A 13,167-nucleotide genomic window follows, 5' to 3' on the forward strand; every position below is an offset into this window, starting at 1 on the left:
ACTCCTGGTCTAATTCAATCAACTTACCAGCTCGTACTCGCACACAAATAAAGCTTCGTAACACGACTTCAAGGCCAGACCCGTTATCTTCTCGGAACACACAATGTAAACATGCACCAGACACGTAGAATTATACTATTAGAAATTCTGACAAGAAAAATTCCTTACACACACAAAACAAAACAGGCGGTCAAGAAAATTACTTTTCTTTTAAGAAAACTCATGGTTCAACATGTTCACAAAGCACTTCAAGCTTCCATAGCAGAGTCCGATGATAGCTCTCTTCGTGGTTGCAGCGCCATGATTAATCAACCTTGAAGATGGCCATCTTTGTGCTCACAAGAGTCCGCCACTGTTCCATTCTCCGGACCACCTGTTATTAATTTGAATCTTTAATATTATCCACGCCTTTGTCTCCCAAGTGTTCTCCCCTTCTGGTTTTCTAATATTTTACGGTTACGTATTTCTCATTTCCTCATGCAATGCCTATCCCGAATCTTTTATTTAACCTCGTTATTTTTAAAAATACAAACAACTAACTTCCTAGTAATTTTCTCCACATTCATGCTTTCCTCGCTCTCTTGGTCCCAAACACATGTAATCTACATTCTTTTATGTTTAGGTTTATCTGAAGAATCCATTCATTAGGTTCCTATATTTTAATTTTGCTGTTCAATTCCATTCAAAATATGCAATTCATAGTAACCTTGTTACACACATAAAACCAGCTTAATATTTTATTCCTTTACAATCAATCTGCACGGTTGACTGATACTATATTTAGTAAACACACCAAGAATGAAAGTGTTTTCTGTTGCTCAATAGTTTCTTTGAGTAGGATACAATCCTGACCCATTACAAGATTTGGTAGAAAGTATGATATACAGAAATTGTTGCAAAATATCGGTGGAACAGGGCCTCTTTGTAATATTGTGTTGCAATAATGAAACCAGCCATCGCAATCCTGTTAGAGCTTAACACTGTCTGGTTTCTAAACAGGACACCATGAACTTCAATGTGTAAATAAGTATTTGTACCAAACATGACACTGTTAATAATGACAATTAAATTAAGAAAGCTAATGTACTCAATTAGCTTGTCTAACTTAGGTGAGTCAACTGACAAAACAAATACCTTCGAACCTAACACAGTACATGCTCTCTTCCTAATAACCACTTAAAGACACTTGGGTTCACGCATACTGCAAACCAACTCCATGGAGCACAGTTCTTCCTTGGAAGCTGATGGTCCTTTAGCTACTCAAGATCGTGTATGGAACGTGTAGTGTTAGCATGATCCTAATAGCTTGCAGCTGAACCGTATCTATGCCATGTCTTTCTCTTCTTGTGTTCATCCTCACATGTGCCTCTGTGCCCCCAAGTGGTCTCTTACCTTCAGTTGTTTCAACCACAATTTTGTGTGTTTCTCGTCTCTCCCGTGCTGGCTCCATGCTCCATCCACCTAATCTTATCAACAAACTCATTTCTGGGCAATTTGGATTAAATACAATATTACGGTGTTCATAATTTCAAGCTGTAAAAGGAATTACACATACAAATACCATGATCGGAAACTCTAAATGTGGGATCTAACCCTTTGAAACACGAAAGTCACCAAACAGTATTTAAAATTCAGTTCTTACTTACAAGAAAACACAGTGCACCTCCATGACAACAATAAATTGGTTGACGCTGTTTAAGGAAATAATCCCTGTTTATTCTGAGAATAATATGAAACCCATTAATACACTCTGTGATCAAAATGCAGAGTTACTGAATGCCAAAGGTTGGCTTTAAAGGGATAAAGGACTAACAGCATATATTTAAAACTAACAAGCTGAACTGTTATAATTATTTAAATTAAATTAACAATTTACTATAAATAATATAACCAGAATTTAGATAACTAGGCACCAACATATCAAAGTGGCATATAAGGAACTTTGTAGTTTGCAACGTGGCCTGTGCTCTGAAATGGTTGCACTAACAAATCAGTGAATTGAATGTCACTGTGTTTCAAAATACAACAAAACTAGACAGCACTGAATCTATTGCATGTATTTATTTACAGATTATTTACCGTCACTTTCAAATTAGGAATTAACACAAGTATCTACGGCAACCAGACCATCACAGTTTAAGGTGTGAGCAAAATAAAATTTTGTGGCCAGACAAGGGGGCAAATATGCCATGAGACTCACACACTCTTGACTTGTATTATTTGCATTTACTTGAAAATCTGAAGTACGCTGTGGACAAAACTGGCATAAATCATCAAGGACAGGTCATTAGAACAAGCAGTACCACAAATGTTCTGGACAGGAACAGGACACTTGCATAGTCTTCCTGAATTAATCTGAAAATATAATTTATCATGGTAAATAATAAACTTTCTAATCACTGCCTAATGGCACCAAAAAAAATACTCATTAGCTCTGGATGTTCGCTGAAAACATGTACAAACTGCACCAAGTTCATCATCATATCAATTGAACAGAACAGACGGTTATCAGACACAACCAAGACAGCGAGCATCCATCCTGTTTACATGCATCCATTACTAATCAACACAACAGCAGAGAACATTCATGCCAAAAGTTGAAATAACGCTGTCTCAGTCTGCCAACAGCATAAAAAAGCAGACCATGTGTTTGTGTGCAAAGTTACAAAATTATATAATTTTTAAATATGAATTTTCCAGCTACAGAATAAAACACTGTATGAATGCCTGTGACATGAGATTAAAAAAAATCACAAAGGGAAGACTTACATGTAGAAAATCTGATTGGACAGATCCGTTTATTTACTGGAAGAAAACGTGAAGTGAAAGTCAAAGCAACTGCAGTAAATGCCGAAGACTCGGGCTGTGATATTTTGTGCACATATCACAGTGACGAATAGTTAAGTCCCGTCTCCTTGCGCACACAAACTATGTTCAACAGCTGATACAGGGTATATTCTTAGTTACAATTTGTCACATTCTGAATATTTTAAAATTTAATTCTCACTACTTTATTCTTAATTTTAAACTAGAATTCTTTAAGCAAATGGCAATTATTATGGTGGCAAATTTATGTTCTGACTTTCCCTGTCATGGTGTCATCATGTCTCCAAGAAATGCGGAAACAAAACTTCATTCCTCACGGCTTACTAATCCAGCGGCTAAAACTGCCTCACTTACGAGAAGCTTAGCACAGAACACAACATGGACAGGTTATGGCTGTAATTTCGTGCGCTACTTTCGAACAAAGGTTTGACTCTTACTGTAGGGTTTCAGTATGATTTATCTGCCTGTAATCCTGATCACACGTACAGTGTACAGACATTTCTGATTAAATATGCCGGAAGCTTCGGGACTCTAAACCAATGCAGTCTTCAATGACGGAAGTATTACAATCAAGTTACACTGAAGCAGAGTTCCAGTTAGCAAATGGCAATACGTGTCGGAGTCATCTGCACGCGAGAGAGACGATTAGCGGTACATTTAACGTGAAAAGAAAAACTGAAAAGATACATGACACGATACCAACAAAAGGTTTTCATTCCACCAATCAGAATTAAAATTTCTCTCCAACAGCATCACAGGATTGTTTATTGTTTTGCTACAAGAAATTCACGTATTTAACTTTAAAAGAATTTAATATATCAACTGAAAAAGAAGTACTACTTTTTCACTGATAAAACTACAAATACAAGGAAATTAACATTTCCACTTAAGAACGTTCTTGAATGAATAAATCAGGTAATTAGTCCCTAAGCTTGCAGTTAATGAAGATGGACATTTTAAAGTATGAATTCATATCCGTCGTGGTCTAACACACAGAACTGAAAGCAAAATACCATCATTATAAAACAGCTTTGGAAGCTCAATTTATACAATATGCAATGTGTTGTCTCCATTGTGGACCACGCCTACAAGCGGTCCCTAAATGCAGTATATTACGTATCCGAGTCAACAATCCACATATCCTCGCAGATACTGTCACGACATTTCTTTGGGTCTTCCTGAACTTCTCTTCCCTCTAGACAAAATGTGCATAAAATAAAATTACAAATAAAGATCATCTGCACACAAGTTTTACTTCCCAACAGATATCACTGTCTAGGTACAGAATAATTACTTGTGAATAGTGTTGGCTCCTTTGTTTGAGAAGCTGCTGGAAAACAAATTATTGAGGTTACGTGCAACACGTTCTCGTTAAATAATGCTACGGAACAGAGAATAAAAAAACATTTGAAGCTGGCCTAATGGTTAAATTGAACATATTATTTTCCACTGGCCTGAAGAATGCAAAGAGGAACAAATGTTTCCATTTTTAAATTAGGCAAGCGTTTCTCCTATTACGGAAAAGAACGTTAAATATCTTTATAAAATTAAACTGAATAAAGCAGTGGTGGTTTCTGCTAAAGTTTATGTCGTTACGACAAATGGATAGAGAGATGAGAGTAAAGTGTAATGAGTTTGAAGACTTACAGCACACCGTTACCATCATTACCTCATTCTTCTGGAAATATTTACTAAAATATGTCTGATGAAGCACTGAAATTAAATAAAGACGTAGCTACAACAGCTGAATTACGGCAGCTTGGTCCACACTAAAGGAAAAAAAGTGGGCCTTGCTAATTGTAAAATGTTTCCTACTTCTTCACGTAAATGAGAAATGTTTCACACACACACACACAGTCTCTCTCTCTCTCTCTCTTGCTCACACACACCCACACATCAGCTATGTATCTACATATAAACAGCTGTACTCTACAAACTGAAGGCACTGATTGATGGCAAGTGTCGAGACACTCCCATTACTTCCTGAACCACCATCTTAATTTTAATTGGAATTTCTTTAAAATTTTAAATTGGCTAATGTACGTACGATTCGTATCTTTATTTTGTTACCCTGTCATAAAACCTACCAACATCAGCTTAATAACTTTTCCTGCATCTTTTATGATTGGTCCAATTTAGCACCACACATGGATTTCTTGTGTCCCTCACACTTCAGTTCCATCTTCACCCTCATCCTCAAACAAAGGACCTGACACAGATTCTACGTTCTTCTTTTTTGGTTTTGGTGGTGGTTTTGGAGGGACTTTGACCTCTCTACTGTGTCCATTAGGCAGAAAGCTTCCTGGTGGTGAGCCCACCAGAGAGTTTCTCTTGTTGGAAGTTCCTGGTTCTTCTTCACGTCGATTGAGACTTGCACCTTCTGGTACACTCCTTCCAGCCCAACTGTCCCTCTGCCTTCCTGAGCTAGGATCATTCACCTTATCTTGCTTTGAAGATCTGCTGGATGCTACAACTTGCGGAGCAAGGTTTGGACTCAGTGTCACATTAATGTTGGGTGTACTCCTCCTCAGACTCCCTCTCGTACCTGGATTTGCCGTGATCAGTGCAGGTGATGGCTGACCTTCTTGCTCCTCGATGGGTGCGTAATAGGCCGGCAGCGCACCGCTGTGGTAACCAGGTGTCGGAGGTAAGGGGCGGCTGCGGATGGAAGACGGCGCCTGGTTGGCAGGATCAGCACTTACACTTTTGTTGAGTGAGAGGACTGAGCTCCCATCTGCTGTGGTTCTTGGCCCCAGGTTATCATACACTGGTTCAAATTTGAACATTGAATCACCTCCCATTGGGGTTGGTGTCGGAGCGCTGCTCCACGAAGGAACTCGAGGACGTCGCGGAATGGTGACATAACCCTGGCGAGGAAGGACCACAGGAGAAAATGGAGACTGAGAGCGGGAGTAGGGCAAAGTTCCAGACATGCCAGGATGTGGGTGGTACACTGGGCTGTGAATTGGGGACTGGGGCCCATGCTGGGCTGGGAGACGTGTGCTGTCTGGTGCCGTGGAGGCCGTGCTTCCAGCAGGAGACACCTGACTCCCCCGCGAAGGGAAGGATAGCAAGTCGGGAGGGTACGCGCGCGCGTTCTCCGAGTGACCCGAGTCAGCATCCAGCCCATCCTGGGACTGCTGCTGCGGGACTGAATCCGTAGAGTCGACAGAGCGGTCCTCTAGGCGGTCGTCACTACTGACCACACTTCCACCTGCAACTGGGAAAGGAAACAGAACCCATGATCACATTTACCAGATACAGTGGAATACAATTCATCTCCTAAGGAAGCAGTCCCTCGTTTAATTGTTCCCAACTGTCCATGGCAAAGCTCAATGCAAATGGAAGTGAAATCACTGTGCTGTACGTAAGGAATTAAAATTATACACAGATCTAACCGAGTTAAAAAGATCCACGTTCCTACTATGAGTGAGAGTACTTGGAGAAGTATGTTTTGTCACTTGCATAATCTGCTGTACTCATATCTGAATCTGTTTCTGCTACAATTATAACTACTGTCCACACAATTAAATTCTAATAAGCAATGTATGATATCCATCTCTCTTCCGCAGCATGTATTTAGAAAAGAGTAATATTTTCAAAAGACTAGAAAGCGGACATGAGGAATAATTCCTTTGCTTTTTTGCCAAACTGCTTCAAAACAGAAATATTGTATTAATTGCAGTATTAAACCCAACTAAAGCTAATTCTGAAATCTCAGATATTACATGTTAGATAAAACTAACAGAATGCTCATTGGCCACACGAAAGTTCTTCTGACAGAATAAACAGGCGAAAAGCAACGTTGTCCGACTAAATGGATCAAGAACAAAATATGATTCCTGGGGGGAAAATGTTCACTGTATACACCAGTGGATCCCTCTGTGCGACATTTTAAGAGCTTCTAGGGCATTCTGGTTCACTGGTGTTAAGTTGCATACAGCACGCCTAATGAGAAAGGGGGGAAAATGTGCAACTAAACTTACTCTTTGTCACTATTCTAAAAAAAGTTCATGCAAATTAGAGGACTTGGATTTCAAGCTAAAACAATTTTAACAATACAGCAGCTTCAATGAGTTATAACGCCTGGAACGCGGTGCAATTTCAAAGGAGAACAAACTGAGAATTTGGATACAATTGCACAGCGAGTCATGGCACTGCCTGGCCATAATTTATTTTGTAGTATATATAAAGATACAATCAGCAGCTGTGAATACAATGCCAAAATTTTGGGTGATCAATAACCAGTGAATTAGAAAGGAGATGGTACGAATCCGTCAAAGCCTAATTTAAGGCGCTATCCCGGCATCGGCGTAGAGAGACTGATAGAACTTTAGAGTAAACCGCTAAAATTTTCCAAAAAGCTTCTCAAGTCCAACGGACATCAGGAGTCGCTTGACTACCGAAACACTACAGAATTATGCGTGCGCATTGTGTTAGGTACTTACGCAACACAGATCCATTGTCAAGCAAGTTACATTTCATGTCAGTAAGCTCTGTCCCAGAGCTAGTCACAGACGGCCTCTCGTGTCGCCGGGGTGGTTTCTGCACCGGGTTCACTTTGGTCAGCAGACTCTTCTCCTGTTCACTCATCTCCGCATATCCGCTGATGTCACCATTAGAAGACAGCATTCCATCACTGGGTGCCTTCTTGGTGTTACAATTATTGTTTCTGCTTCTGCGATGCCTACAGTAACAGTACGACAGCGACAGCACGATGATGATGATGACCAGCATCCCGATCACCAATCCAGCGTACAGTGGCCATGCCTCTGAAATTCCTCCACTGCCTCCTGCCACCATTACAGTACCTCGCTGATAGTTTACCACGAGGGACACGTTTCTCTCGACAACCCCACCGCCACTTTTTGCAACACACGTGTAATCACCGCGATCTTGGTTACGGACATTTGTCACCGTTAGGTTCACCCAGCGAGTCTTATCGGTGCTCTCCGTTACTACGTACCTCTGATCGCCGTACATTCTCCTCGAATAGTTACCGATTATCCTAGAATTGAATACCCAGTGCACGTCAGGCATTGGGTTTCCGTTAACCTGGCACGTCAAAGTGACATTGCCACCGTCAACTTCAATGGATGTGCCAAAAGTAGGGTACACTATCTGAGGTTTGCAGGCAAGATCATTGGAACTTAGATCACTCCACTGTTTGCCATGGAGTACAGGTGGTTCAGCACATGCAGTCGGTTGGGCATACAAATTGCGCGCTATTGTCCAATCTCTGAACTCTTTGAGGTGACAGTCACAGACCCAAGGGTTGTGGTGAAGAACGAGGCCACCGAGAATGTTAAGAGGCTCCAGAGTCTCCACTTTCATCGTTGTCAAGTTATTTCCATCTAGAGCTAGTGACTTGAGATTTGGGGTGTTCACAAATGTCTTGCGTCCGATATGCGACAGGTGACACCCGCTCAGATCCACAGTCTGAAGGTAAGTCATGTCACTAAAAAGGCCATCTTCAAGCTTTTCAATTGGGTTGCGGCTGAGGTATAAGACTCTAAGGCGGACATTATTGCGGAATATACCGGGATGTAGCGTATGAATCTGATTTCCTGACAAATCTAATTCGATAAGAATGGCGAGCCCATGGAATGCTTCTTTGTGAAGTTCTTGAATGCCACAGTCTCGCAGATACAGCTTGTGCAGATTGACGAGTTTAACTCTGTCGAAGGCTTTCATCGGCAGTTCACGCAGGGCGCTGCCCGCGAGGTCCAAGATCTGGATGTCGGGACTCAGACCGTCAGGAACTGAAGTCAGGCTGGAGTTGGTGCATTCCGCTGCTTTGCGACCTGACACCCATTTGCACTTGCAAAACTGTGGGCACTTGGTCCAGTCTGTATCAGCCCACGTGGTCATGAGGAGCGCCACAAACAGCGCAAGACAGTGCCACCCGAGAGCCATCATGTTATAAGCAGTGCATCATGCCCACCCTGAAACACAACAAGCAACACACCACATTAAAGCCCTTTCAACCAATCAAGAAATTTCTACCAAATGTCGGGGAGGCTTTGAAATTAGGACGTGCTGGGTCTAAATCTTGGCTCTGGGGAGTCTTTCCATGGTTTACCTCAGTCAATCCAGGAACATATGGTCTCGTCTCTTCAGGCTTACCAATAAATATCTGTATGCATTTTCTCATATTACCCACGCCCCAGAGACTCTTCTCATTATCCACTTTCTTCTCCGCTAGGTCTAATGTCCCCATCAGCACCTGCTCTTCGACAAACTGGACACTCCTCACATTTTTATCAGAACGTCTGTAAATATTCCCAAAAGGTCAACTTGTCGTCTACTTGACAAAGAGACGAAGCCCCACGGGAGTTAGAAGACAAATAACCCACGCGACCAAAGAGAAGTTTGTGGCTGTCAGGACAATATCGGCGATGTTTAGGCCTGGACGTGTCTGAAACGATCAGCGTCTTCTGGGGTGTTGCGCCTTGGTACAATTTTATCGACGTTTCAGAGATGCTTGCTGCATCCATCATTGGGGTGATAAACTGCATTTGAGGAGGAGCAAACTGATCTTTTAATGAAGGTCTGTGGTTTAGCTCAGCGGTTCTCGAGTTAAAACCGGTCGATGCCGACTCTTACGAACACTGACGAACATTCAGAATTTCTTGAACATACCCGCGATTACCAACTTCTCAGGATGACTCTGGTCAACGGAGTTTGTGCTGTTATTAAACGACACTTTATCACCAGAAATTTTGCCATTACGTATGGAATAATGGAAGAGTCTGATGACAAAACGACAGTAACTTGTTTCATCAAAGTATCCGGTGTGTGTGGGGGGCGGGGGGGGGGCGGTGCACTCATGGATATTGTAACAGTGTATTTATTTATTTATTTATTATTGACTGCAAATGGGTTTATACCCGGTGGCAGTGTCCTACAATAACATACAAAACAATGAGACAGAACAGAACAATGAGATACATCAACACAATGAGACAGAACAAAACAATAAACAAAAGGACACAACAAAAACAATAAGACACAATAAACAATGAGATACATCAACACAGAGACAGAACAAAACAATAAACAAAAGGACACAACAAAAACAATATGACACCCAAACAATGGGATACATCAACACAATGAGACACAACAAAACAATAAACAAAGGACACAACAAAAACAATAAGACACAATAAACAATGAGATACATCAACACAGAGACAGAACAAAACAATAAACAAAAGGACACAACAAAAACAATATGACACACAAACAATGGGATACATCAACACAATGAGACACAACAAAACAATAAACAAAGGACACAACAAAAACCATAAGACACAACATACAATGAGATACATCAACACAGAGACAACAAAACAATAAAAAAGGACACAACAAAAACAACACATCCCACTCAAAATCAACCACCTCATAAATTACAAAACCATCCAACCTCAAGTACTTAACTTAAAAAAAAGAACTTAATACCACCTAGACATAAGACAATAACTGTAATGTATTACAAACGTCATGAACTGATGCACTCACACAACAATACAATGAGACACAACAATACAACATACCACACTCAAAATAAAACATCTGACACAATAAAAAAACACACATCCACTAATTAATCACAATACTTAAGAGTGGAATATAAAGTCCGCTCTCAGTACATGAAAATTTTATCCCAAAGAACTACAGCCCTTCATCACTTGGAGACTAAGACACTTCACTTCACTTATCACCATTTATTCCCAACTTAATAACCCTTAGCTTGTAACTACTTTTCTGACCCTCTTTCTAAAGGTGCCTAATTTACAGGGGAAAGACTCTAGCACGCCTGGAGGTAATTGGTTCCAGCTTCTTATGGTCCTATTTACAAAGGAATATTTGCCTACATCCGTTCTTTGTTTCCTAGTCCTAATTTTCCGAGTATGATCGTCCCTGCCCAGGTAGCATGGCTTTAATAATCTATCCTCTATCATTTTCCAAGCCCGGCCCCCCGTGTATGCTTTGAAAAGGGCGCACATTCGGGCTATCAATCTACGCTGTGCCAATGTTTCCCAACCAGATTCGTTCGTGAAATTAGCAAATTTAGCCGCTCTCTTCTGCACCCGATTTAGTGCTCTTACCTGTCCTTCCCTGTAAGGGTCCCAACACACAGTTCCATATTCAAGTATCGGTCTCACTAGCGACGTATAAGCTAAACGTTTCGTATTGTTATTTCCCTTTTTTAGTATACGCATTACGAAATGGAGAGCCTTCCATGCTTTAATTAGTGTATAATTCACATGATCTGCCCAGCTCAGATCACTGCGAATAAGTATTCCTAAGTACTTAAAGCTATTTGCCTCTGGAATTAATTGATCCCCAAAAAAGTAACTCAGCTTATCCTTCACCCTAGCTCTATTGAAGCTGACTGCTTTACTTTTACCTGGATTTATCTTCATTTCATTTTCTACCGCCCATTCCCATAATCTATTCATATCTGTCTGTAACTTATCAATGTCACTACTATCCATTATTTTCCTGTATACTATACAATCATCAGCGAAAAGCCGTATATTTGAATCAATGTTTTTCCAAATATCATTAACATAAGCTAGGAATAGCAAGGGACCTAATACGCTCCCTTGCGGCACCCCTGACGTTACCCTGACTTCATGAGATAGCTGTCCTTCCACTCTTACTCTTTGCGAACGTCCTAAGAGAAATTCCTTTACCCATAACACTACCCTCAAGTCCACACCGGTTGCAGCAATTTTTGTAATCAGCCTATCGTGTGGGACTAAATCGAATGCCTTTGAGAAATCTATTATAACCGCATCAGTCCTGATTCCCTCGTCCAATGAATCAGCAACATCTTGACAAACCGTGACTACTTGACTTTCGCATGAGTACCCTGGTCTAAACCCATGTTGACCCTCATATAACCACTCACTCCTTTCCCAGACTTGCCTTAGATACCCTGCTATAACGTGCTCCATTTGCTTGCAAACCACCGAGGTTAAACTGACCGGTCTATAGTTCCCAACTACCGATCGATCTCCCCCTTTATAAATAGGGACCACTATAGCTTTCTTCCAGTCCCCTGGGATAGAATTGTTGTTCATCGTTACCTCCAGCAGACGCGCAAGGTATGGAATCATTGCTTCCCCACCTAACTTTAAAATTTCCCCGGGGATGCCATCTGATCCGACGGATTTATTTTTCCCGATTGCTGCTATCCGTTTCCTTATGATATTGATACTAATGGTAAACGTTTTATCTGAATCTGTTGATTGGATTAGCTGGTTATTTAGCGAAATTATCCGTTCGCAACTGAATACCGACGCATAATAAGCGTTAAGGGAGTTGGCCTTTTCTGTTTGATCTGTGATGAGGTTTCCTTTAACGCCCTTGATTGCCGGAATAGTTTCTCTATTACCCTTACGTCTTTTAACATATTTGTAAAACTCTGTCCAGCTTCTCCCCTCTCTTTGCAAGACCGAAGTTAAGAATGTCTCCTGAGCCTTCTTTTTTACTATCAGCAACTCCTTGGATAACCGTTTCAGCTCCGCTTGGTACTGCCCTCCAGAATTTCTCTTATTATAAACCCTCCTCACCTTTACCTTCAGACGTTTCACTTCCTTGGTATAATATTCCGGATCCGGATTTTTACTCAGGATTCTTTGAGGTACAAAACGATCGATACCCTCGAAGACTATATCCTTATAGCTTTCCCATATCTCTTCCACGCTACTACCATTTCCAGCCCATAATTTAAACTTTTCCCGAAGAAAGCTTTGTAATCCTAAAACATTTGTTTTATGGAACATGGGGACTAATCTTTCTACCTGCGGTTCACGGATTTTTTCTTCCCATTCCACTTCTAATATTACCCCACTGTGGTCACTGATCCCCTGCACAATGCTGCAAGAGGTGAGCGAACTTTCAGGCCGGACCAGGTAAACATCCAGCAATGCATCCCCTCGGGTTGGCCTATCGACTACCTGCTTGTACCCATTTTCCCATACCAGTCTATTTATAAATGCCTGATTTCTGCTAGTACCTTCCACGTTTCCCTTCCAATCTGCGTAGGGCAAATTTAAATCACCCCCAATGATACTACGCTTCGTAGAATTTCCTAAATGACTAGTTCGTGCTGCCAATCGTTCAAAAACTTGCATGTCCTCGTTAGGAGCTCTGTATATTCCTATAATTTCCCACGAATATTTTGTATCTATTCCTTTCACTTCTACCGCAATCATCTCAAAATCCTCATCTACCCATAACTCCGTACAGGCAATGAAATGTTTAACACATATGAAAACCCCACCACCACGGGCAGACCTATCTCTCCTGAAAGTTGTA

At 41.1% G+C, this 13,167-nt stretch overlaps 1 protein-coding gene across 12 annotated transcripts in view; it reads right to left on the minus strand.

Moving 5' to 3' along the window:
* Positions 1-1,694: 1,694 nt before the first annotated feature.
* LOC110829231 (uncharacterized) overlaps positions 1,695-13,167 on the minus strand; it is a 300,697-nt gene continuing 289,224 nt past the window's right edge. For all 12 annotated transcript variants that reach the window (XM_087353953.1, XM_087353952.1, XM_022062755.2 and 9 more), the window contains 2 exons: positions 7,275-8,771; positions 1,695-6,046 (listed from right to left, as the gene is read on the minus strand). In XM_087353953.1, coding sequence (XP_087210079.1) covers positions 4,992-6,046; positions 7,275-8,745 — 2,526 coding nt within the window. In that variant the 5' untranslated portion in view covers positions 8,746-8,771 and the 3' untranslated portion in view covers positions 1,695-4,991. The remainder of the gene's footprint in view (positions 6,047-7,274; positions 8,772-13,167) is intronic.

The sequence above is a fragment of the Zootermopsis nevadensis genome, unplaced genomic scaffold (genome assembly GCF_977971745.1).
Source record: "Zootermopsis nevadensis isolate Lab colony 2312 unplaced genomic scaffold, Znev_1.0 Znev_ptg000022l, whole genome shotgun sequence".
Classification (NCBI taxonomy): domain Eukaryota; kingdom Metazoa; phylum Arthropoda; class Insecta; order Blattodea; family Termopsidae; genus Zootermopsis; species Zootermopsis nevadensis.